At 38.0% G+C, this 27,419-nt stretch overlaps 1 protein-coding gene across 2 annotated transcripts in view; it reads right to left on the bottom strand.

The window, feature by feature from the left end:
- Positions 1-27,419, bottom strand: part of LOC111154756 (kelch like family member 2) — a 106,291-nt gene that overhangs the window by 27,610 nt on the left and 51,262 nt on the right. For both annotated transcript variants that reach the window (XM_022514651.1, XM_022514658.1), the window contains exons 5-6: positions 19,371-19,533; positions 4,012-4,121 (exon numbers count right to left, since the gene is read on the bottom strand). In XM_022514651.1, the coding sequence (XP_022370359.1) occupies positions 4,012-4,121; positions 19,371-19,533 (273 nt within the window). The remainder of the gene's footprint in view (positions 1-4,011; positions 4,122-19,370; positions 19,534-27,419) is intronic.

Raw genomic sequence — 27,419 nt, 5'->3', positions numbered from 1 at the left:
CCCCACATAACCACCACTGCACTTTGTTTCTATGAGTTCAGTTTATTTAGATTCCACATATAAGTGATATATAGCATTTGTCTTTTTTTCTGACTTCTTTCACTTAGCAAATGCCCTCAAGGTCCACACATGTTGTCACAAATGGCAGTTATTTCCTTTCTCGTGACTGAATAATATTCCAGTGTGTGTCTGTGTGTGTGCATGTGCACGCGTGTGTGTGTGTGAGAGAGAGATCTTCTTTATCCATTTATCCACTGATGGATACTAGGTTGTTTCTATATTTTGGTTCTTGTGAATAATGCTGCAATAAACCAATGCACATGGGAGTGCAGATGTCTCTTCAAGATTCTGTTTTCATTTCCTTCGGATATAGGCAGAAGTGGAATTGATGGATGATACAGTAGTTCTACTTTTAATTGAGTAAGTATCTTTAGTACTTTTACATATTAAGTATTTTTCATTTGCTATTTACGAAGAATTTCACCAAATACATTATCTAATATTCTTGAACTTAAATGGTTGCTGTGATAAATCTGATGATACACGATCTAATTCACTGTTGATAACCTTCCTAATTTGAATTTGGTTCTACTTACCTAGATTTAAATCTCAAGTCTCTTTGGAATAGAGCACCCAAAATAATAAAGCTAAGTGATTCTGTGGAATGAAAATCACATGCCCTTATAAACAACTATTTTGGGGGCTTTTTCTTTAGGTTTACACATAAATGTTAATGGTACACTTCTAAATCAAGGGTGTGCAGAATAGATGAACACAACTTTTCTCACAATGGAATGTATTAAAATCTAATATTTTTGAATTTTCTTAAAAAAAGAAATAACAAGGGCATTACAACTTAACAACATGTACCTATGAGAAAGCTAATAGGCTAATATGAAGCCCATATTTGCATATATAATTTCCCTCCAGGCCGATGAATGTATCACCCAGTAATTTTTAAAGGCTTGTAGAAAGTGCCTGATGATAGGTAAGTGGATTATTGGAAACAAAAAAACTTCTGTTGATACAGAAATAGAGCAAGAAACTAAAAATGATTTACAATATAATTAACATGGCTCTTTAATTCATTTGGTCAGCAAGTACCTACCAAGTACCTCTAGGTATTGGGTGCTAGAAATAAAAAGAATCTTGTCAATTCTATCTACTATTTCTCAGCTCTGCTCTCTCTCCTCCACCTGTTTCAACCATCCTACATCAGATCCTATTGCTCACTGGTATGACTTCAACATCCTCCTATCTGACCCTCACCCTACTTTTGGTTCATTTAGCACACCACCTCTGTGACAACTGGCCTCCAAAATAGTCCCCTAATAAACCACATCTCTGAGTATCCACACCTTATGAAACCTGCCACGGGGAATCTAAGTTGGCCCTGTACAACAAAAAAGAAAGAAAGAAAGAAAGAAAGAAGCAGAAGCAGTGCTGAGTGATTTCTAAAGCTTTTCAGTTTTCACTCGGGTCTCTTGAAATGCTCATTTGGGGGAAGACAGATGTCATGCAAGAAGACTCATTACTTGAGATTACCACGTGACGAGGAACCCAAACTAGCCACACAGAGGGAGTGCAAGGAGGGGCCTGGGGGAAGAGGACAGAGGTGGAGGGAGATACCAACCAAACTCTAGCCCAGAAGCCAGAGAAGTGAATGAAGGAGCCACTGTGGAAATTCTGGAGATATAAGATACCACGTGCAAACAGACTGAAGCTCCAGGATGGCTCATCTGGTATCATGCTGGTATCTCCAGACATTCAGGCCAAGCCAGCAGAAGCCCCAGATACTACTGAGCAGAGATAAGCTGTCCCAAAATGCCCTGAATGAATTCTGCCCACAGAATTTTGAGTAAAATAAAATGGTTATTGTTTTGTGTCACTACACTTTGGGGTGGCTTGTTATGCAGCAGGAGAAATTCAGAACAGCTTTCATGACATTTCTATCATGTAGGTATTATCATGATTTTATTCTCCTACCGCTTAAAACCCTTTAAAGATTCTCCATCACTAGGATGAAGTCAAGGTTCTTTAATACGGCCGAGAAGATATTTTATGTCATCTTCCCATCTTATCTCGTACCACTCTGCCAAACATATTCTAAACTCTAACCATATAGAACCAACATAATGCAAGTTATTCTTTCTCACCTTCTTTACATTTACGTATTCTACCTCTACCTGGAATGCCCTTCCCATTCCCACCCATCTGGACTTCCCCAGCAAATGCATACTTATTTTTTAGAACTTGGGTCCTACGTGTGAGACAGGCTGAACTGCCATCCGCACCAGGAATGATGAAATGCTCCTAGAGTACCCTCTACAGCATTCCACAATCATTTATTTACCCTGCTGTATGTCCCTCTAGCCTGTGGAGTAAAGATTTCTATTTTGTTAGTATTTCCGTATCTGTGATGCTATGGCAATGTCTGGTACTCAGTAGGCACTCAATAAATGTCTGTTAATATGACTAGTAATGTCTTCTTCTTCTTTATAATTCTAAAGTGCTAAGATTATACATGTAACAAGCACTTTTCGCATATTCTTTTCATATAGTAAATATAATAGTAAATGTGTCTTTTTATGGCTAGGCAGGATGGATATCTTTGAAGAATAAAAGCTAAATTTCATATAACTTTAAATGCAAAGAACAAAAAGGAAAAAAAGTTTCGTTTCTCTAAACTCAGTGTGTTCACAAGCTTTTGTGCCCTGATTCCCACAGAATATAACACCGACCCAAAGAATAAAACCCTAAGGGTAGAAGAGAAAGTCAGGGGCGTCTGGGTGGCTCAGTCAGTTAAGCAGCCAACTCTTAGATTTCAGGTCATGATCTCAGGGTTGTGAGATCAAGCCCCACGTCAGGCTTCATCAGCACAGAATTTGCTTGAGATCGTCTCTCCCTCTCCCTCTGCCCCTCCTGCTCATGCTCTCTCTCCCTCTCTCAAATAAATAAATCTTAAAAAAAAAAAAAAGGTTCAGGTGGCTGACAAAGGCAATTCAAAATGTGGAGAAAGGGAGGCTACAGCCAGACAAAGCAGGTGCACAGCACTCTCGAAGGGAGAAGGGAAGCACTGGTAGGGGTGGGGTATGAGTAGCAGGAGACCAGTCTAAAGGAAGAGTATGATCAAGAATGTTCAGTCTAGGGACGCCTAGGTGGCTCGGTTGGTTGGACGACTGCCTTCAGCTCAGGTCATGATCCCGGAGTTCCAGGATCGAGTCCCGCATCGGGCTCCCAGCTCCATGGGGAGTCTGCTTCTCCCTCTGACCTTCTCACTCATGCTCTCTCTCACTGTCTCTCTCTCAAATAAATAAATAAATAAATAAATCTAAAACAAACAAACAAACAAACAAAAAACCAGCATGATGCTATTATAAAAAAAAAAAAAAAAAAAAAAAGAATGTTCAGTCTAGGGCATCTGGGTAGCTTAGTCAGCTAAGCATCTGCCTTTGGCTAAGATCATGATCCCAGGGTCCTGGGATCAAGTCCTGCATCGGGCTCCTTGCTCAGCAAGGAGTCTGCTTCTCCATCTCCCTCTGCCCTTCCCCCCTGCTCTCATGCTCTCTCTCAAACAAATAAAATCTTTTTTTTTTTTTTTTTTATTACAAAGAATGTTCAGTCCAGGACAAGCTATTACTTTGTTATCCCTGGTATCTTCTTTCAACTCATGTGACAGTGAAATTACTTAGATCACAATTTTTACAGACACCTAGCTTTGGGAAGAAACTTAGCACCCAAAAGACTTGTTTCAAACAGCTTAATGTGTACCAGTTCTTGCTGTGGGGGTCAAGGACAAAACTCTAATGTTTAGCAATTCAGGGAACCTCCTATGAAGAAGAAACAGTAATCTGCAATCAACAAGTTAACTACTGGAGTTTCTAATAACTTCCACATCAAAGATCACTGGCTGTCACTACACATACGGGATTACAAAGTTACAAAACAAAGTGAAACAAAGAACGGAAAAGTACTACTTCACAATATACTAGAAAAGAAAAATTTAATTACCTTCTCCTCTGAGGAAATGGTAAGTTTGTCACTTGAGATTAAGCTGCACACTTGTTCAATGCCGAGATTGAGAAATTCTTCACTAAGTACAACATCTGCAAAATGCTGCTCTGTTTGGAGGTTAAAAATAAAACCCATTAAAACCAACATTCCATTATCCAGCTTCAATCTGTTTCAAAAGGAAGCAGTTTTTCTTAATCTAACCTAAGAATGAGAAAAACAACTATTTCCTCAAGGCAAGAGCTAACAAAACCCAAACAATCTCACCTGGGGAAGTGCTCTCTATTTAAGTAACAAAATAGAGACACAGGTAGGAAATCTGCCTCATCATATACTCAGCTGAATCACTTCCCCTTCACATGGTGGTATTTCAGAATTAAACACGTATTCCTTACATGCTAATAAGACTATCAGTATTTAAATCCATAAAAACTTTGAGTATATAAATCAGATAAAGTACATGGTATTATACATTCACACATTTGAATGTATTATATGTAAAACATTAGAGGACTCCAAAACATACTGGAATAAGGAGGGAAACCAACTTTATTTGAAAACTTTAAACAAAGAAATTTTAAATGCTAGTCAGTCTGAACATATGACCATCATTAAAAAAACAGAATTGATTTATAATATAGATAGCTCCGAATTCTGTGGTATTTCATCCGGGGACCAAAGCATACTATTTTATACCCTCAACCGCCTTCCAGAAACTGGTAAAACTAGAAATTCTTAAAATTCTTAAAAATTTTTAAGAATTCTTAAATTCTTAAAAAAACCTTTGATTTCACAAATATACCTACTCCTCCAAATGGGGGGAAAACTATTCTTATGATCAATGACTTTACAACTTTAAAAAGGAACCATTTGTTGTGAATGGCAAGATTTCATTCTTCGCCATGGCTAACATTCACTGTACACATATACCACTTGTTCTTTACCCATTTATCTATCGATAGATATTTGGGCTGCCTCCGTATCTTGACTATTATAAATAATGCCACAGTAAATGTAAGGATGCATATACCTTTTCAAATGAGAGGTTTTGGTTTCTTTTAGGTAAATACCCAGCAGTGGAATTACTAGATCATACAATATTTCTAACTTTTTGAGAAACCTCCATACTGTTTTCCATAGTGACTGCACCAACTTACCTTCTCACCAACAGTGCATCCAAGAAAACTTTGCTCCATGCCCTTGCCAACATTTGTCTTTTATTTCTTATCTTTTTTGATACTACCCATTGTGACTAGTGTGAGACGATATTTCATTATGGTTTTGATTTACATTTCTCTGATTAGCGATATTGAGCATCTTTTCATGTGTCTGTTGGCTGCCTGCATGCCTTCTTTGGAAAATGCCTATTCAGGTCCTCTGTCCACTTCTTAATCAAATTATTTGAGTTTTTGGTTGGTTTTGTTTTGTTTTTTGGCGTTGAACTGTATCAGTTCTTTATATATGTTGGATACTAACCCCTTATAGGATACACTGTCAATATCTTTTGCCATTCAGTATATTACCTTTTCATTTTTTTTTGTTTTATGGTTTCTCTCACTGTGTAAAAGTTTTTAGTTTGATATAGTTCCAGTAGTTCACTTTTGCTTTTGTTTCCCCTTGCCTAAGGAGACATAGCCAGAAAAACATGAAAGCTGATGTCAATGAGAATACTACTTATGTTTTCTCTTAGAAACAGTTGCAGGCCTTACATTTAGGTCTTTAATCCATTATGAGTTTACTTTTGTGTATGGTATAATGTAATGGTCCAGTTTCACTCTTTTGCATGTAACTATCCAGTTTTCCCAGCACCATTTAAAGAAACTATCTTTTCCCCAATGTATATTCTTGTCTCCTTTGTCATAGATTAAGTGACCATATTATTTATGGCCTTTCAATTCTGTTCCATTGGTCATGGTGTCAATTTTTATGCCAGTTCCACCCTCTTTTGGTTATTATAGTTTTGTAATATAGTTTGAAATCAGAAAGTGCAATGCCTTCATTTTTATTCTTCTTTCTTAGGATTGCTTTGGCTATTCGGGGTCTTTCATGATTCCACAAAATTTTTAGTATTTTTTTTTCTACTTGTTGAACAATACCATTGGAATTTTAATAGGGATTACACTGGATCTACAGATGGACTTGGGGGTATGGACATTTTAACAATATTAATTCTTCTTATTCATGAACACAGGATATTGTTCCATTTATTTATCTTTTTTCAGTTTCTTTCATCAAAGTCTTGTAGTTTTCAATGTATAGACTGTTTACCTTCTTGTTTAAATTTATCCCTAGGTATGTTACTGGTTCTGATGCTATTACAAATGAGATTGTTTTGTTTTTCAGATATTTGTTAGTGCACAGTAACTCAGATTTATTTGCATGTTAATTTTGTATCCTGTAAGTTTACTGAATTTGTTGATTCATTCTAAGGTTTTTTTTGGTGAAATCTTGGGATTTTCTATATATATGAAGTCATATCATCTGTGAAGACAATTTTACTTCTCCCTTTCCAACTGAATGTCTTTTATTTCTTTCTCTTGCCTGATTGCTCAGCTAGGATTTCCAGTAATATGCTCAACAGGAGTTTTGAGAGTGGGCATCCTTGTCTTGTACCTGATCTTAAAGAAACCTTTCCAGTTTTCTCACAGTTGAGTATGAAGTTTTAACTATGGGTATGCCATATATGACCTCTACTATATTAAAGTTTAATACATTAATGTATGTTCCTTGTATACCTAATTTGTTGAGAGTTTGTCTCATGGAAGAATGCCATATTTTGTCAAATGCTATCTCAGCATCTGAGATGATCACATAATATTTACCGTTTATTCTATTCCTGTGCTGTACCAAATTTACTGTTTGCAGATGTTGAACTATCCTTGAATCCTATCGATAAATCCCACTCGATTTTCTATGTACTGCTGAATCCACTTTGCTAATATGTGGGTAAGAATTACTGCACTTACATTCATCATTGATATTGGACTGTAATTTCCTTTTCTTGCAATGTCCTTATCTGGCTTTGGTATTAGTTTTAACCCTGGCCTTGCAAAATGAGTTTGAGAGTATTCCCTCCTCTTCTGTGTTTTGAAGGAGTTGGAGGATTAGTGTTAATTCTTTAAATGTTTGACGGAATTCATCCGTGAAGCCATATGGTCCTGGATCTTTCTTTTGGGGAACTTTTGGATTACTGATTCAGTCTCCTTACTTGCTATTGGTCTGGTCAGATTATTCTAATTCTTCATGAGTCAGTGTTGGTAGACTGCATGTTTCTAGAAATTTATCCACTTCTTCTCATTATATTAGCATATAAGTGTTCTTACTAGTCTCATGATCCTTTGTGTTTCTGTGTATAAGCTGTAATGTCTTTTTCACTCCTGATTTTATTTATTTGAGTCTCCGTTTTTTTAGTCTTGCTAAAAGGTTTCTCAATTTTACCTCTGCAAAAAAAACCCGGATTAGTTTTATTGACCTTTTCTATTGTTTTTCTGGTCTCAATTCATTTATTTCTACTCTGTCTTTTGTCATTTTCTTTCTTCTTCTAACATTGGGTTTAGTTCGTTCTTTTTCTAGTGACATGAGGTGTAAAATTAGGTTGCTTATTTTGGATCTTTTTTAATAGGCCTTTATCACTGTAAACTTTCCTCTTAGAATTACTTTTGAAGCATCCCATAGATTTTGGTGTGGTGTGTTTCTGTTTGCTTCAAGATATTTATTTCCCTTTTTCTTCCTTGACCCACTGGCAGTTCAAGAGTATGTTGTTTAATTTCCTCACATTTGTGAATTTTCTAGTTTTCTTTTGTTACTGATTTCTAGCTTCGTACCACTGTGCTCAGAAAAGATAGCCAGTTTGATTTTAATCTTAAATTTGCTAAGACTTGTTTTGTGACTTATCACATGATCTATCCTGGAGAACATTCTGTATGTGCTTGAGAAGAAGGTGTATTCTGCTGTTGTTGGATGGAATGTTCTACATGTCTGTTAGGTCTGTTTGGTCTAAACTATGGTTCAAGTCCAATGTTTTCTTGTTGATATTCTGTCTAAATGATCTATCCATTGTTGAAAGTGGATTTTGAAGCCTCCTACTATTATTTTATTGTTGTCTATTTCTCCTTCCTGGTCTGTTAGTCTTTCTTAATATACTTAGATGCTCCAATGTTGGGTCATACTTATTTTTTTTTATACTTTATGTATTTATTTGACAAAGAGATCACAAGTAGGCAGAGAGGCAGGCAGAGAGAGAGGGGGAAGCAGGCTCCCTGCTGAGCAGAGAGCCCCATGCAGGGCTCGATCTCAGGACCCTGAGATCATGACCTGAGCAGAAGGCAGAAGCTTAACCCACTGAGCCACCCAGATGCCCCGAGTCATACTTATTTTTAATCATTACATCTTCTCAATGAATCAAACTTTTTGTCACTATGTAATTACCTTCTCTGTTTCTACTTACTGTTTTTGGCTCAACATCTATTTTATATGATATCAATATACCTACATTTGCTCTTTTCTGATTTCCCCTTGCATGGACGATCTTTTTCCAACCCTTCACTCAGTCCTTAAAGCTAAGTGAGTCTCTGGTAGACACCATATAATAGGGTCTTGTTTTTTTAATCCATCTCACCACTGTATGCCTTTCAATTGGAGAATTCAATCCACTTACATTTAGAGTATTTATTAATTAGACCTTACTAATTCCATCTTATTGTGTTCTGGCTGTTTTGTATTTCCTTTGTTCCTTTCTCCCTCTCTTGCTTCCTTCCTTTGTGAATTGGTAACGTTCCATAGTTGTATGCTTTATTACGTTCTCTTTATCTTTTGTATATATACTATAAAGTTTTGTTTTGTGGTTACCATGAGATTCATATAAAACTTATAACAGATATAACTGTCTATTTTATATTAATAAAAATTTAACTTTGATCTCATACCAAAACTCTACCCTTTTACTCCCTTCCACAGTTTATGGTTTTTGATGTCAAAAATTACCTCTTTTTAGACTCTTAATCTCACAAAACAAAATGAGGGTTGCCAGGGGGAGGAGGGTATGGAGAGAGTGGTTGAGTTATGGACATTGGGGAGGGTATGTGCTATGGTGAGTGCTGTGAAGTGTGTAAGCCTGACGATTCACAGACCTGTACCCCTGAGGCAAATAATACATTATATGTTAGAGAGAGCGCCGAATCCTAACCACTAGACCACCAGGGAGGTTAATACATTATATGTTAATAAAAAAATTAAATTTTTTAAAAAATTATCTTTTTACATTGTGCATTCACTAACAAGTTATTGTAGCTATAGTTATTTTTACACTTGATCTTAGCCAAAAGGCCGAGAAGCGATAGCTATAGTTATTTTTGATACTTTTGTCATTTAATCTTATGCTAGAGTTAACACAGCACCATATTACAGTATTATTCTATTCTATTCTATCTATTTGAGAGAGAAAGAGCATATGAGCAGGGGAGGGGCAAAAGGAGAGGGAGAAGGAAGAAGAAAACTCCCTACATCGAAAACTAATGATGTACAGTATGGTGACTAACACACACACAAAAAGATTATCTCTTTGATTTTTGACTATTTTGTTATAATGCATCTTAGAGAAAATGTCTTTAAGTTGATTTTGTTTGGTGACCTATAAAAGCTTCATGAACTTAGATATCCAAATCTTCACCCAGATAGCCCTTCTTCCTGTCTTTTTTTTTTTTTAAGATTTTATTTATTTATTTGAGAGAGACAGAGAGAGCACAAGCAGCGGGACGGGCCAAGGGAGAGGGGGAAGCACACTCTCCGCTGAGCAGGGAGCCCAATGCAGGGTTCAATCCCAGGACCTTGAGATCATGATTTGTGCCAAAGACAGGTGCTTAGCACTCTGAGCCACCAAGGCACCCTAGCCCTTATTTCTTTAAATAAACTTTCTGTCCTCTTCTCCCTTTCTTCTTCTAGAACTCTAATGATTCACCAGTTGGTCCTTCTGATGGAATTTCATAGATTATGCAGCTTTTCTTCATTCCTTTTCATTCTTTTTTTCCTTATTCTCCTGACTGGATAGTTTTAAACTTCCTGATTCTTTCTTCTGCTTGATCAAGTCTGTTGATCTTTTCCACTGCATTTTTCATTTCATTCACTGAATCCTTCAGCTCCAAAATTTGTTTAATGATTTCTCTTTGTTAAACTTATTTTATTCCTGTATTGTTTTCCTGAAATCACTGAATTATTGGTGTTTTCTTGAAGCTGAGTTTTCTTAAAACAATTATTTTGAATTCTTTATCAGGAAAATAACAGATCTTGGATGTTTTGGGGCTTAGTTATGGGAAGATTACTGTGACCTTTCGGTGGTGTCATATTACCATGATTTTTTAATGTTTCTTGGAGTTATGTGCTGCTGTCTCTGCATCTGAAGTAGCAGTCACCTCCTCCAGTCTTTACTGTCTTTAGGGGACTGATATCTGCCTTTATACCTGCTGGAGATTCTGAGGATTTCTTGGACCTTCCATGGATACATCTCCTCTAAGCTTCTTATTCTCTTTTGTGGAAGAAATCTTAAGCTTGTATGCTTGTTTTTATCCTGCAACACACCAAGCTGAGTGCTCACAGCCTCTTGTTTTCTTAAAGGTGGCGCTACAGCTGAAGTTTGTGGTCTCTCCCTCACCCACAGATTTGGATGCATGTGCTTATTTGTCACCTTCCAAAGCCCACTCTTGATGCTTTCTACAAAAGCACAAACAGGAAACTGGCCACACAGTGGAGGTAGGGGGCACAGCACACAGGGGATGGGCTGGCCATGGGTCTGTTGAGAGGATCTGAGATGGGGGGCTTTCCTAGCAGCTAGTGGGAAGGCTTTTTGATGGGAGTCCACCGCACAGTTAGTAGAACTTGTCCCTGGGCACTCACTCATACACTCTCCCTTTTCTGCACTAAAAGAATTGCATCCTGAGGAAGTTCTCTCTTGTGAATGGGAATGCTGGGCACTCACTCATACACTCTCCCTTTTCTGCACTAAAAGAATTGCATCCTGAGGAAGTTCTCTCTTGTGAAAGGGAATGCTGTAGCACCTTAGGGAAGGTGTGATGTGTGTAAAGACAAACTGTTCTGACCCACTCTAATGTATCCAAACTTTTTTATCCCTCTGATAAGTGCTGGATCTCCTCTGGAAACCTGGACCTCTTCAAAGACTCTCTTGACCACAGGTTACCATCTAGGTCAATGTTCTCCAGTGGCTCTTTGACTTCAGTCATAAGGGCTAGAATGGGTTCATGGGTCACTTCAGAGTCCACAGCCAAGACAGGAGTCTGTCTGCCTATTATGCAATGCACAAGTGGGCAAGACTCCCACTGGATGATGTATGATGCTGGATCCCACAGGTCCCACAAAGGCATTTTGTACATGGATGGATACAGAATACTTGTTGTTGGGGGTGGTGGGGCAAAAATGAACAACGTCCTAGTGGTTAAGATTTTTATAAAAGAAAAAATAACAAAGTATTTCCAAACTAGACCCAAACAGTTTCCTTCCCCAGTGGGAAAAAAAAGTTTTGCTATAGATAATCAACACATTTTATTGTCCTGACTTCAGTGGACAAATGCTGTCCTAAGTAAGAAAAAAAAAAATGGTTACCCTCCCCATCTTGGGCCACTGCCCTACATTGCTGATATTCATACAAAACTTCTTTAGGGCAGATCTTAATACAGAAGCCTCTGCATTTTGGTGCACTGTGCACTCACATCTTAACCTGTTGTAGCATAGCCTCTGGCTCACCCTTCCATCCTGAATTTGTTCTTTGGAAGTCCTTTTCTTGAGATTAAAACTTCTCAACCCCCATACAGTGTTTAACCCTAAGGATACTCTCTCCCAATTCGGATTCTATAATACTTTTTTCTAAACTTTTTAAAAAAGTTTTTATTTTTTTAAGTAATCTCTACACCCAACGTGGGTCTCAAATCGACAATCCCGAGATCAAGAGTCACATGCTTGGGAGGCCTGTGTGGCTCAGTGGGTTAAGAGTTTGCCTTTGGCTCAGGTCATGATCCCAGGGTGCTGAGATCAGAGCTCTGCATCAGGCCCCTTGCTCGGCGGGGAGTCTGCTTCTCCCTCTGCCTAACGCTCCCCTTGCTTGTGCAACCTTGCTCGCGTGTGCTCTCTCTCTCTCTCTGATAAATAAATAAAATCTTAAAAAAAAAAAAAAGAGTCACATGCTCTACCCACTGAGCCAGCCAGGTGTCTGTCTAATCTTTCTAATCACTCAGTTTGTCTCCTTCAGCTCCCTAAACATTTGAGTCTGCTGCATGTGCTTATTTGTCCTGTCTGCCCTGAGCCCTTTTTTCATTTTCTGCTTACCCTCCCTTTACCATCTCATCTACATTTGTGTGTCCCCAGTATCTTTAACTAGCACCCCAGTATGGTTGCTCCCAGATTCAACCTCTCTCCAAACCTCAATATTTGAATTTCCACCTGTTAGTCTCTATGTGATCTGAATCATCACCATGACTCTTCCAAACAGATTTATCCCCAACCACACACCCAGTAATCCATACAAGCAGTCCTCTAAAACCTTCACATTATTCACCACTTTAGGCCACTTACCTTGGCTCTACTATCTAAATTTTTCTTCACTGCCCAGTTTTCCCCACCTTGGTTGGATGCTTGGCAAAGATTCTCTGGCTGAGTCTGATTATCTCTCAAAATAAATCAAGGACCTCCACTGGCCTGCTACCTTTGCCTATTGCTAATATACTTGCCCAGTCAGAGAACTTCTTAAAATTGATAGTGCACTTCACTCTCATTCTCCCTCAAGCAATCAAGACTAAGACCCACCTACACCTCAAAGAGTGTCAGTACCTTCCTCTAGATACCTAGAGTGCCCTCCTGTACTCCTTTTGTGTCTTTTTTTTTTTAAGACTTTATTTATTTATTTGACAGAGAGAGACACAGAGAGAGAGGAAACACAAGCAGGGGGAGTGGAAGAGGGAGAAGCAGGCTTCCTGCTAAGCAGGAAGCCTGATGCGGGGCTCAATCCCAGGACTCTACAATCATGACCAGAGCCAAAGGCAGACGCTTAACCCACTGAGCAACCCAGGCCTCCCAAGCCTGTGACTCTTGATATCGGGGTTGTGGCTGAACAACTGAGCCACCCAGGCATCCCTCCTTTTGTGTCTTAATGGCTCTACTATCTGCACTGATTCCAAGGCTAAATGAAACCTCAATTCCTCATTCCTTTTTCTTTCCTTTTTTATCGTGGTGTGACAAAGAATATAAAATTTACCATCTTGACCATTTTTAAGTATACAGTTCAGTAGTTTTAAGTATACTCACATTGTTGTGAAACAGATAGGCAAAACTTTTTCATCTTGCAAATATGAAACTCTGTATCCATTAAAGAACTTCCCTTTTCCCCCCCTCCTACATCCCTCCCTCTCTTTAAACCCTAAAATAAATTCTTTCACAAATCCTGTTGAATCTTTTCTTCTAATGCCATGGGAAATCATAAAATTTAGTGGTATAAGAAATCTGAAAGGTCCCTGACACAACTTTTGTCAGAGTAACCTCTAAAATGCTTATATTTGATGGATATCTGTTACACATGTGGCACACATCAACAGACAGCAAGGTAGTCACACCATTCTTAAACACTTACTATAAGTGGCAGTTAGGCTTTATGTTGCACTAAAATCTTTTTCCATCTTATTTTCTAACACTGACACTACCTCTGCCCACCAAAGACACGATTAATGTCTCTCACTCCTGAAATTCCTTCAAACTTTTATAGAGCATAATATTCTTCTAAATTTTATTTCCATGGTCTACAAACTCCTAACTCTTTTGAGCATTTCTTGCATAATACTGCTTGGGATCTTCACCATCATGCTGGCTCCAAATTCAGGGCTTCCATTTGTCAGTCTCTCTCAAAACACATAACCTGAAAATGAACTCAGTTTCATAGATATGGTCTGACCCTGGAAGAAGAGAATGAGATAATCACCTTACATCTTTCTAGACACAGTTACAGAACTGTTATTCAATACACTATCAGCTAAAATGCTAACATCTTTGGATTGGTTTGACCAATATAAGCTTAATACCTGTCACAAAGCCAAGATAAGAAATTCTTCCTTTTCACTGAATGAATTCTTACTCAGCTTACTGCACCTCAGCTAGGTACCCAAATTAACAGCTATTGCACGCACTAAAATGTACCCACAAAATACTTAAAATGTAATCCTAAAGAGCAGATCATGTCAGAGTTTGGTTAGTTCCTATATCCCCAGACTGGCTTCAGTCACCTCCTATCTTCATTACCATGGTTCTCCCTTACCAACCTCAACTATTGTCTCCAATCCTTTTACTCACATGTTGACAAATTACTGTTTACAGCACAGAGCTTTCACTGTGACTTTAGTAACCTACCCTTACTAGTTTTACCACTGCTGCTGAGTAAAGCCAGCCTAGTTAAGCTGACATTCAATAATCAGTTCCTTTTCTCTAGACAAATCCCACAACTGCAGGAGGGCATAACTTCCAGTAGTACATACTAACTCATGAATGTGCAATACATATTAAACACATTTATTGTATATGTGATATACATATACATTCTTCCTTATATATGATTCTCTTCACTCTCTAGGATAGTTGAACTTTCCTGTTTGCTTCCTTGCTGAAACTAAAATAAGATTATAGAGAAATGAAAGACAAGCCTTGGGATTTGTCACACAAGGTCTGTTGGGGCTCATTAGCTCTGGTCCCTCATCCTAAATTAAGTCCAATGAAATACAAAATAAAAGTCCAAAGTTTTGTTTGTTCAGTTATACACCCTGTGATAAGCTACAAAGCATCCTTTATGTTTGATTTCCCAACCTTTTTGATCAGAATTAAGTGCCAAGAAGAATTCCTGTAATTCCTCTATATTCCACCTAATGCAGAATTCCATCTGAGAAATGAGTGTAAGTGCATGGATAATAACATATTTTAGACCCAAAAACAGCTTATCCCTGAGAGATAAAGTGTTTTTGGGAAAATAAAAATCCCCCCGGTCTTCATTATCCTAATTAATAAAATAAATGTTAGATGAGATAACTGCTAAGTTCCCTACAAGTGCTAATACTCTGTGATTCTTTCATTCTGAATACTATTAGCCTCTAAGAAAAAAAAAATTACATTTATATCTCCAGCAGCTCCATTAACACAGACAGCTTTGGTGAAACCTAGAAACAGCTTACTCATCTGAATGAGAAAAACTATCAACCCAAAGCAGAGCAGAGAGATTGCATGTCGCTTACTAGGACACAAATGAGGACCATTATGAATGTAAAAACATAAAAATGATTAATTCTTGTAAGAAGCATCAATTAAGTCGGCATGAATTCGTACATCAAATGCTTTCATGGTTCTCCAAAGGGAAAATCTTCTGTATTGGTAAATTAACACTGCAAAGACACTTGGATAATCAGCACCTTAGTCTTTAGTATGCATATCACACAGTCAAGGCTAGTAATGCTACTATAAAAACCACTCTCTCAATACAAGTTTCTTTCAAAAGGGCAGCTTTCAAAATCATGGGCTTTTTTTGACAGATGTTTACCCCACGCAGTGACTCCTAGCCTAAATTACAGAATGGTGGGCAAATGATTGAAGCAAACTGATTGCAAAAATAAATAAATAAATAAAATGTTATGGGACCTACTTTTACAGAGAATAAGGCATAATCTAGACACTGAACCTGGATGTAAGTGGAATATTATTGGCCCTGTAAGCAGGGGTTAAATTGCCCTGAGCCTCTTTATCACCCACAGCAGCCTGGGTAAAGGTAGACACATAAAGCATAGCTTTGAAATGACTGGCCATTGAGACCAAAGGGCCAAGAGATTGCAGGGTAAGTGGAATGAGAGAGCAGATTTATGAAGAAATACATGAGGAGGCAGGAATAGAGTCAGCACAAAGCTGTTTCAAATATCAACAAGGTGTCCAAACAAGGTTCAACATGCCCTGGAATCAAGGTCTTAGGTGGCACGTCTGTTTATGGAGGAAAGATGGTGGCCACAAGTAACCACGAACAGGGAATCTCAAGGAAGCCAACAGGAAAGATCCCGAGATTGCTGATGGCAAAAGAGAGAAAGTAGAGAGGAAGGAGATAATCTAGATGTCAAAGACAGAAGCAGACGTGGAGGTCTGGAGAGAAAACAGGCTGCAGAGAGAATGCTGCAGGCCTCCAGGGCAGAATGGAGGATGGTGACAGGGACAGAACAACAGTCTGAAGTCGTACCCCTTCACCCACCTTCCCAGAGTCGGCAGGGAGGAGTGTTCCCTAAAGAAGTCTGCCCCCAACACTCAGGTTTGGAGGGAAAACAAAGTTTCATTTAAGACAAAGGGAGAGGCGACACACATGAAAACAGCTGGGCATATAAAAAAGTGTCATTGTGCAAGCATGGTAGAAAGGCTAAAAGGGCGGCAATTCAGGCCAGGATGTAAACAGACAACAGGGTTAATAGCAAGAGGAGGACAAGAAAGAAAACTGAAAGGATGTTAGGGACTGGAGAAGACTGCAGGTTTTCCTGGCACTGGGGAATACTGAGTGTTCACCAATCCTAGAACTTGAGCCAGAACACTGGCTTGAAAATGATACTGCAAATCTCCCCCAAAGATCACTAAGAACTGAGAGTAAGCAGCTTCTCAAACTTTTAATGTCAGGAGTGGCGAGATGAAGGAACGATTAAAAACATAAAACTGTTGTTTCCCTTAAATTTGTTTGAAATTCTTACAATTCCACAACTGGCAACTTTTGTTTGTCAACACAGAATGCTAAATAAAATTCATATTTCAAGTTAAGATTAAAATCTAACTTTCAAAACAGTCTGGGACTATTAAAATGCATTGAAACCAGTAAGTTCACTTTTTATCTCCTCCATATTTTTGTCCTGGAGAAAATGTTAAAAACAAAGGTATTCGTGATTTGGGAAACTCTTAAAATATGAACACCACTCAAAACACATGGGAACTAAAAGCATCCACAAGTCAGCATTATCCAAACGAGGCTGTACAACCTGGAATTAGGTGTGAAAATTTTCTTTTTTAGGCATGAAGCAAAAATAATTTCACCTATTTCACCTAGCTTTTTAGCTAAGAAAATAATTCAAGAGCATAACAAAGGCTGATTACAGTCCAGAACACCATGCCTCAGTATGCAGATCATTTAACCTGGCTGGTCTAGTCGCCCTCAGCTGTCTACAATTTGAAAAACATGTCGCCACAGGCCCCAGTAAAGCACGTGGGCCAGCGTGACGGGCTGTGACTGCCAGCATCACACTGCCACAGCCACGGGAGTGCAACAGGAGAAGCAGGAAGGATTTACACCATCCCTGCTCACACTTTCTACCCTGCCCACTGGTTTCTCACCCTCCCTGAGACTTCTCTCTTTAAAATAAATTTTTAAAATCTTTTTTAAAAATTAAGAATTTTTCTTTATAATTTTGCTGAAAATGAGAATAAACTGTCCACAAAAAATTCTCTGCTTAATTATGAAGAAAGACTCTACAAACGAAGACACAGAGGTGTTCAAATTATGGTGGATAACTGTTCATATTTTATAGTATACCACACTAAATTTAAGATTTTAAATAAGATAAAGAAATAATTAAATCTAATAAAAATCTCCTAAACACACAGAGCATGAGTTGGTTCTGACAGGAGCAGAACTAAGAGTTCCAGTACATCATGTGAATTATGTGTGGACATCTTTTGCATGAGTCCTGCTTTTATTCATTCTGTCCCCAGTCCCTCTCCCTAACTCTGAAAAGTCAGTAATGTGTATCAAGTCATATGAGACAACTAGCTGCCCAAGAAAGATATGTTCATGCAGGAAAAAAAATCATCAAAAAATATACAAGCCTCCTTCACTCTCCCAATATAAATCACTCATAACAGGCACATTATGTCTAGAGTTAATGGATCTTACAGATTTAGAAGGAAAATTTTCTATTTAGCTGAAGAAGAGCTAAAGAACACTGGAATACATCAGCAAATCCAAATTTGTCTTTGGTTTTTCTTAAAATGTCTCATCCCACTCAGAAGGATTACATGAATATCATTACATATATAGGCATTCCCCAACTTACAGAAGGGCTGTGTGCTAAAAGTTCATCTGTAAATTAGCTTTCTGAAATTCAGATCATGTTTTTCCCACTGAAAGAATCTTATAAAGGGTATTCAGACCAATCAGGCCACCCCAAAGAAATCTATAAAATTCAAATTTACTGGTCATATTATGTTTCACTGCAGCACTGCAGGTTTTTCCTCCAGCTAACCACTTACCATTATTTCTTTGATAAATATAATAGGGATGATAGCATACTTCTCTTCAGTGCTTGGTGCATACATATGTAAACACACACACACACACACACCACACACACACACACACACACACACACCCCTCCTTATCCGGGTCAGTGCTCTACAGTGTCCTGATGAGTAAGCACTGTGGAGCAGAGTTTAGACAAGTGGCTCTTGCATTTGAAGGCTGGAGGAAGTTGGGATTCTAAAGCATATTAAGGGGCAGTGGTCATGGAAGTTTCTATAGTAACGGTTCTTACTGGATCTTACAACTATAGGACAGAGATGGTGGGTTATAACTTCCACCAGACTTACCTTCCCAAAGATGTTTAAAAAAATTAGAAAGTTCCTAACAATCACCTTTAATATGTATTTTTTACATGCTTACAAATTCAGAGCAAAATAAATTATAAGTTACTTTTGTGTACTTGAGCTATATCCAAAACAATAACAAGAAACTCTCCCTCTAAACTGGAGAGATGGGGATCAGGATCAGAGGGTCCTATATAGTAACCAAAGTGATGGCTTCCTTGACAACAGCAATGGGCTGCCTCTGCCACAGAAGGAGGATGCCAACAGGAGATTCTGGGAACTAGTGTCTAAGGAGAAAGATGCCTATATTTCAGATCTATTTTTCCACTCCGCCCAAAGGCAACTAGACTTCAACACCTTGAAAATTTTTAAGCCAGAAAATTGTTCCCTTGGGTTTAAGAAAAGGGTGTACAAAGCCACAGAGATTAAATGACTTAATTTCATATGCAAATATTTTCTCAAAAAAGACAGGGATTCAATACTTGCATAAAACTAGCTATTCTATTCTTTAGGCCCAATACCAATTTATAGAGGTTTTTTTTAAGTTCAGAATTTTATAAACATACTTCAATTATGCAGTGATACATTATAAGATTTTACATGTATTTTTATAAAGTCCAGATCCAGAAACATGACACAACTTTCCAGAAATCACTACAGATTCATATCAGAACTCAAGAGCTCCAGATTCCACCATCTCAAACTCAGCCGAGGTCTATTCCACTTGCCTGCATAGGTGTTGGCTTTGTTCAGGAGGTCTGTGCATGCATGCATATCAGCAAAAGCTCGAATTCCTAAGCAGTTGACAGGGTGAAGCTGAGACTCCAAAAATTCACAGCAGGTCTTCTTCACATCCTGTAACTGTAACAGACCAGCTGCTGGGAGAAGTACCTGCAACATGTAAGTCAGTCCGGTTAGGCAGGTGGACCGAGGAACACTTACTATTTACCACTCCTATACAGATCACAACACATGCAGCGAAAACTTATGATCTGCATCCTGACCCGAATACTCCATGGACACAGGGAACACTCCATGGAAAGTAATGGAACAATTATTTGCAAAAAGGGGAACGACCCACATTCTCCATAATTTCTATAGAATCTTTCAAAGATCCCTTCCTGGTCATAAAAATATAAGAGGTATTAGGTATTAGATTAATGGTTCTTTTTTATAAGCATAAACAAAATGTACCTTTGAATTTTCAAAACAAAAACTATTAGGATGCTAGGGGGTGCTATGGTTCAGTAAAAAATGGGTTTTTTTTTGCCCCTTCAATTCAAGCATCATGACCTTCAGTGATTTGTGGGGAAGGCATGAACCCAAAATAATACATACCACAACAAAGCCTCATTTTGCTCTTCCACTGTCTGAATAACACAACAAACTGCTTTCCTTAAGGGAAAGAACAAATTTAAATTCAATAGTCTCAGTATAACCAGATGGTTTCTCTAAAATGTAATATATGTACTAAAAAGGAAAACACAAAAGGTAATTGCCTAATATTAACTTTTTAATTTGTATTTGTATTTGAATAACTCCAAGAGATTTTATATTAATTATGAGTTTTTCTATGAGATTTAACCAGTATCTTCACTATAAACTATATCCAACACCACAACTGCTTTACAAATAGGTCAATAATGGAAACATTTTTTTCTTGTTAAGTGAATTGGTATGAAGCTATGTTAAGTACCACATTTGAAAGTCAAATTAAAGAGGAAACCTTCATTAAAAAAAGTTCTTGAACATCTGCTGCTCTTTTATAAAAGCCAAAAGAAAAAAATAAACCTCAACTATTAGAACAATGGTCAATTTTAGAAAAGATCACATTAGCATAAAAAATAAATAAAACCTAAGTTCATTCAGGAATTGACTCTCATATATGCCAAGCTATAGCCCAAGGAGAAAATGAGAAAAGAAACAGTAGTTTGGGATAGTAGTTTTCTCTATCTATGTAATAATCCTTAATGTGGAAAAGAAAGAGGGTATTCATGTCGTTCTGTAACACAAACTAGTCTACTTGTTTAAAGGAACCACAGAAGTTCTACCTTCCAATCTAGAGGCTGCATGTGTAGTTAACCCACATGTACACAATCAAATGGCCAGAATAAAGGACGGAGAGAATAATTTCATGTGTTTTTAGTGGAACTTCACCAACTAATATTAGTTTTCTATAAAAATACAGAAACAGTATCTAGCGGCCTTTTCCTTCTGAATTTAAGAAAAACAAAATGCAAATAATGCTGTTTATAGCCAAACCTTTCATACAGTATGAATAGTGTGTTTCATTACGTTATAAAAATGATCTCCATGGAAACCTTTAGCTGTTGATAATTTGCAAATTGGAGATTTTTCTACTCTGGTATAATTGTGCTCTGAAGCAATATAAAGTACATTCCAATATGCTTAACAGTGCTGCCATTTAATTCAGCAAACACATACAGTTAAGAAAGTGGTCTTCAGTGTAAGATTTAATCCCTGTGAAATTTGTACAAATACTAACAATCACCCATCTAATCAACATTTTCCCAGAGGCAATACAGTGTGAGAAAGTAACATTCAAACTGGTGGTAATATAGAAAAACAGAAGCCATGGCGGAGAAAAGCGGTTGAGCAGAAATGGACTCACTCATGCACTTTTGCTAGGAGTGTATACTGACTGGCTCAACGTTCTTGAAAACCAATTGGCCCATTTTAATCAAAATTACAAATGCACATAACCTCCGACCCAGCAATCTGACCCACAGATACACTAACAAATGCACAAAATCTCACACACAAAAGACATTCATTAGAGCACTACTGAGGGTAACAGCAGAAGTTAGGAAAAAGCCTAACTGTCCATTGCAAGGAGATGGATTAAGCTCTTATATCCCTTCCACTCAATGGAATGCTCTGCAGTCATTCAAAACAATGAGGAAACTATATGAATGGGACAGTTTCTAAGATACATTCTTAAGTGAAAAAAATCAGTAATTGATTCATACTAAGTAACATACACATAGATGCCCTCGCTTATATATACATCCATCTAAAAAAGTAGCTACAGCAGTCTTTTAAAATTTTTATTTTGCTTCCTTACCTTCAACTTCATCACTACCAAGCCCAGAGCAACCTTATCAGGAGAATGAAATTCATAAAACTGTGGAATATGCATGCCAGGGACAGAAAAGGTATTTCAATTGTAAGCCATGTAGCTCAAAATTCACATATAATTTTTAATTCATTAAAATCAATTGATTTTAATTGATTCATTAATTAATGATGAGTCAAGTGGTCCCTATGCTTGGCAAACAACACCATTAAGTATACCTTAAGTGTTAGTCAAATGTATAAAATAAATTTATGCATAATATCTTTCTGTCAGCAAATCCTTTAAAAATGCCTCAGTTTTATGATATAATTTTACCAGGACTAAATTTCAATTGCTCATTAATTATTAATTACATACAGCATCAAAAACAATGAATAATTGGCCTAGGCTTACTAACATGACCCATGGTGATCATGAATTAGTTACTCATGATGAAAACAGGAAAGCAGCCTGGGGCACACCAACTTTCTAGATTACTTTGTCTATTAGAGAGCCAACAAAAATGAAACAAAATAAAAAGTGCTCCTAATTTCAGATGAACCATAACCCACAATCAGAACCACTCAAACAGCTGGAGCCTATGAGCTGGATGCCTTGGGATCAAATCATATCAAACCTTCTAATTTGTTTGATAAAGAAACCCAATCTTAGAAGAGGCCCAAAGCCTGGACCGAGTAGTACACTTGGTCAGTGGAAAGCTAAGAATATAATCAAATTTGCCAACTCTTTGGTCTGCGATTTTTTCCACTACCTTGAGCCCTCTCTATAGGTGCAGAATGGAAGTGTTTGTCCAATTTCTAAATTTCCAGTACTTCTCTTTTCAACAAGAGTAATAAAGACAACAATCACCTCAACAATACATTCTTTTTTTTTAAAAGATTTTATTTATTTATTTGACAGAGATCACAAGTAGGCAGAAAGGCAGACAGAGAGAGATGGGGAAGCAGGCCCCCCACTGAGCAGAGAGCCTGATGCCGGGCTCGGGCCCAGGACCCTGGGATCATGACCTGAGCCAAAGGCAGAGGCTTTAACCCACTGAGCCACCCAGGTGCCCCCAACAATACAGTCTTGTAATTGCTTCCACTTAATGAGCAATTATGACATCAGGCACTGTGCTAAGCACTTGGTAGGCAATAATATCTCACTATCCCCATTATACACAAGTGAATACAGAGGCTTGGAGAAGTTGGGTAACTGGCCCAAGATCACACACCTTATATGGCACAGGTAGAGTCTGCTATGAGAGCAGCACTAACCGGAGTGAGTATAATACTTTTAGATGGCACCCAGATAAACATTCTTATGTCACTAGTTAGGAGTAGGTTTTTAAAGTTACCCTCTATTTATTTCAATAATATAAACTATTTTTAAGTAAATTTATTTAAGCAAGAATTGAGTCAACATAGAGGAAAACATTAAATATTTAATGGTGCCAGCAGTATAGAATATAGCAAAATCAAGAAGGTGACACACAAATTATGAAACTTCAGAAATCTCTGATTTGGGAGATCAAATTCACTATTCTAATCCTTCAATATGTGATCTCATTCTGATTCTTATGGCTTTTGCCTATCACTGAAAAGGAAGGCTGTGCTTTAATCTGGGGCTATCACAATCCCATGGCATACTTTCTACAGAGTGGATAAACTCTACTATTAGCAACAAATGTGGGAAACACCTAGCAATGTAAAGAGGTGGTTTCTTAATTTGCTATTTAGGTCACAAAAATATCTTAGGCATTGTAATTAAGAGGTCTGAGGAACAAATTTATGCCTTAAAAACTAATTTTTCTGAGCTCCCTAGAGCAAAGGTGCAGTTAAACAGTGCTGCTTCTTATATGAAGTGGAATTATATTGACACAATAAACCTCTAGCCACATAGCATTATGACCTAATGGAAATTTTCCATTTGCTCCATTTTCCACATTAACACTGAGATTGGTGAAAATAACCCTACGGCACTCTAAGATCTAAAGTATATTCCAGAACATCAAAGAAAAAGGAATTATGTTTGTTATATAATACAAATGTTAATGATACAGTCTAAGAATCAAAAAGTGATTAATTCCCATACAGTATATATACTGAGGGAGGGCCACACTCCAAAAACTGAAATACCTCTCTCAATTATGTTAAGGCCTAAGATAAAATATGCAGCTGGCGTCATGTCTTGGGGTCCAACCCTCCCTCCCCTTCCAGCAGCCTCTTCCTCATTCCCCTTTAGCTCTATTCTATCAACCCTGAGGTTCCCCACTCAGACCCTGGTGTTCTCACCATGATCTCTCAGTCCCTTTCAGGTCACTACTAACAGCATCACACAGGCTTCATCTGCTTTGTAACACTTACTATTGTCAGAAATGACTTTATGTATCTGCTCCCACATTTACTGTCTCTCTCCCTATAGAAGAATACATGCTCTGGGCCTGTGGGGTCACATCTCTTACCCTTATTGTAGCCTCAGGTACTAGAAGAATATTTAGATGCATAATAAATGAATCAACCTGAATGTACTCTCCTGGGTATTTGTATTTTAAAAGAGATACAATTTTGGATGTCCTTTGACCCAGAAATACAAATTCTATTTCTAGAATGTGTCTATATGGGACATTTGTGTCCTGCTACAAATCTCCTCAGCTCTACCTCTTGCTCAAGCCACCACTGCAGCAACCAGTTCTAAGTAGGCTTTGATCACCTCCGTGAAAATATAATTTAACAATGCCTCACCCCCACTCTGTCCCAGCCAGGGAATGCATTGGGGACTCACAGCTGCACCATCTGGAAGCACAGGGGGAACAATGATTGTGGGGCCAACCCTGACCTATGGAGAAAGATGATAGGTAAATACTTCCCCTCTTTATTCCCAAGCAGATAGTTCTGAGACACATTTCATAAGCCTCCTCAGATGGTGCTGGTGAAAACCAAGTAAAAGAAGGCACTTCTGGGTCTCTAGAATTCTAGCCACGGCAGCAATGGTAAAGGCAGCTATTTATTCCGTGATTGTCACCCAGCCCTCGCCAGGCACGCTTCAGTTTGGCCTGTCCTCTGAGTACCATGAGTCTCAAAGGCCTATGATCATCAAACTAGTGTTCTGTAGAATGTTACATAGGCTCTACATATTCTTCTTCTTGTTCACATGAAAAACATTATCTTTAAGTGCTGGGAAAAATGTGAAGTAAAAGAACATGACCAGGGGCGCCTGGGTGGCTCAGTGTGTTAAGCCTCTGCCTTCAGCTCGGGTCATGATCCCAGGGTCCTGGGATCGAGCCCCGAATCGGGCTCTCTGCTCAGCGGGGAGCCTGCTTCCCCCTCTCTCTGCCTGCCTCTCTGCCTACTTGTGATCTCTGTCAAATAAATAAATGAATGAATGAATGAATGAATAAATTAATTAATTAGAAAAGAACATGACCAGCTCATTAAATAAACAACTTTTAATCAATCATTTTGGTAAATAGGAGAGATTTATTTTCACCTAGATGTGCTGATTTCCAAAATATCAAGAAAATACAAGCCTAAACATTTTACATGGTGGAGACATTTTCTGCAATGAACAAAGAAGAAGGGGGAAAGCTACCAGTGATTAGAGAAGAGGAACATTAGATATGGAAGACACCCGAGACGAACAATTAGCACCCGTGAGACACTCTTACACCAGCTGCACATTTTAAGTAAGATGCTTTCATCCTACTTCACTTTGTTTGACAAGCCAAATTACACATAAGATGTTTCGCTTAGACAAGTACACTCCTTCTGCTTGGCTATTAGGATTTGCAATTTATTTTCAGCTTGGGCATTTAATTCATAGGGGAGAATAATTTACGTAGTAAGTCTTTTAAATCCTGAGTCATTAGCAATGCATTTATTAGAAAAGACTACCAAGGGGTCTGACTGTTCCATACACAAGATTTCCAGATGTCTATGAAAACATGCAAACATGAAACAACGCAGTCACTATTAACTTTACAGTGACTATACTGCTAAAAAGAAGGTTTTTATTAATTTCCCAGCCATTTTATATTCATATCAGAAGCACCTGTTTGTTCAAGGAGCAAGGAAGGCACCTGGGTGGCTCAATCAGTTAAGCATCTGACTCTTGACTTCAGCCTAGGTCATGATCTCAGGGTCACGGAATTGAGCCCCACATCAGGCTCTGTACTCAACAGCAAGTCTGCCTGCGATTCGCTCTCCCTCTCCCGCTGCTCCCTTCCCCCACTCTCATGCACACACGCTCTCTCTCTCTCTCACTCAATAAACAAATAAATCTTTTAAAAATAAAATAAAGAGCAAGGGCCTTGTGTATCAGGAACGACCTGAAAACAGAGAAACAGCTGTTCAAAGGGCATGAGGAGAGGAAAGAAATTATTCCCAAACTTAAGCTATACGCTGTTGGACAAAAAAAAAGAAAAAAAAACTCATTATGAAATATAACCCACAACTTTCAGTACTACATACATCTTCTACAATCTGTGTTTAGTCTCCAAATTATAAGTAAGTCATGTTTCACAAGTTTATTTTTTCAACTGGCTTCTTGATACTCATTTAGTCATAAAACAGTATTAAAAATAGTAATAAATCACAGTATTAGTGAATATAATATTACCACTTGACCGCTACAATCTTATAGGGCATTGGTGCAGAAAAAAAGGAGAAAGAAAGTTTCCTTCCTCTTTCTGGGATGTAGGCCTTGCTGGGTGCAGAGTTTTGAAATAGGAAGTGTTTGACCTTGGCATCCTGCCACCTCATTCGCACTTCCACATCTCAAAAACCCTAAACCTCAACCACCAAGAGCTGGTCTCTGCTCTGTGCTCCAGCTATGATTCCCCCATAAGATCATCCTTTTCTGACTGATAAGTGTTTCATCCTCTAAATGTATTTACCTCACCTTCCTCCTCCCAACACCCCCCGTCCCAAGCTCCATCCCTTGGGATAGCTATGGCCAGCAGAGTCGAAAGGAAAGACATCTTATTATTAATTTATACTAATGGCTAATAACGCATCACCTTCCAGGACAAATCCCTTCCAGAGATATTTAAAGTTTTAAGAGAGGCTGACTCTTAAGCAGAATACATCTGTAATTGAGGTCTTTTCCAATGGTATAATAAATGAGGCAGAAAGGCACAAGTAGTACAGAAAGAGAAAATATGTGGGCAATGTGGCTTTCCAACAGGCTGAAAACTACCCCTCTTCTACTATCCTTTCAAATACAGCTGCTTTTTCCATTCTTTTTAACCTAAGTTTTCTCTAAAATCTCTCATTTATTCAACAGTGGCTCAAATGTATAACAAACATAGCATCTACCTTATAGAGTTATTGAAAAAAAAAGTTGGTCTACTGTTTAATGCAGTTCCTGGCACACGGAAAAGGAGCATATTAGCTCTAACTCAAGGTTTCTTCTTGGATTGAATTGAACATTCAATCCCATAACAACAGAATGCCAGGATTTCTTTTCTCCCTCACAAGACGATGTTCTATGCCAGATCATTTACAATAAGCATAAGGTTGCTTTCTTTTTTGATCAAATATTCCAAAAGTAAAATATATAATCAGGGATAATTCAAAAAAGAACAAACACTGCATACAAAAATGGGAAATATATTTGATATCCCACTACCTATTAAATAAATATAAATTAAAATAATGAGAGAGCATTTTATGACTATTGATATTCTTTTTTTAAGATTTAT

Source organism: Enhydra lutris, unplaced genomic scaffold (assembly GCF_002288905.1).
Source record: "Enhydra lutris kenyoni isolate GAN:26980312 unplaced genomic scaffold, ASM228890v2 scaffoldscaffold3, whole genome shotgun sequence".
Taxonomy (NCBI): domain Eukaryota; kingdom Metazoa; phylum Chordata; class Mammalia; order Carnivora; family Mustelidae; genus Enhydra; species Enhydra lutris.
Note: the sequence above shows the minus strand (reverse complement) of the source record. Positions and strands in the feature narration are given on the sequence as shown.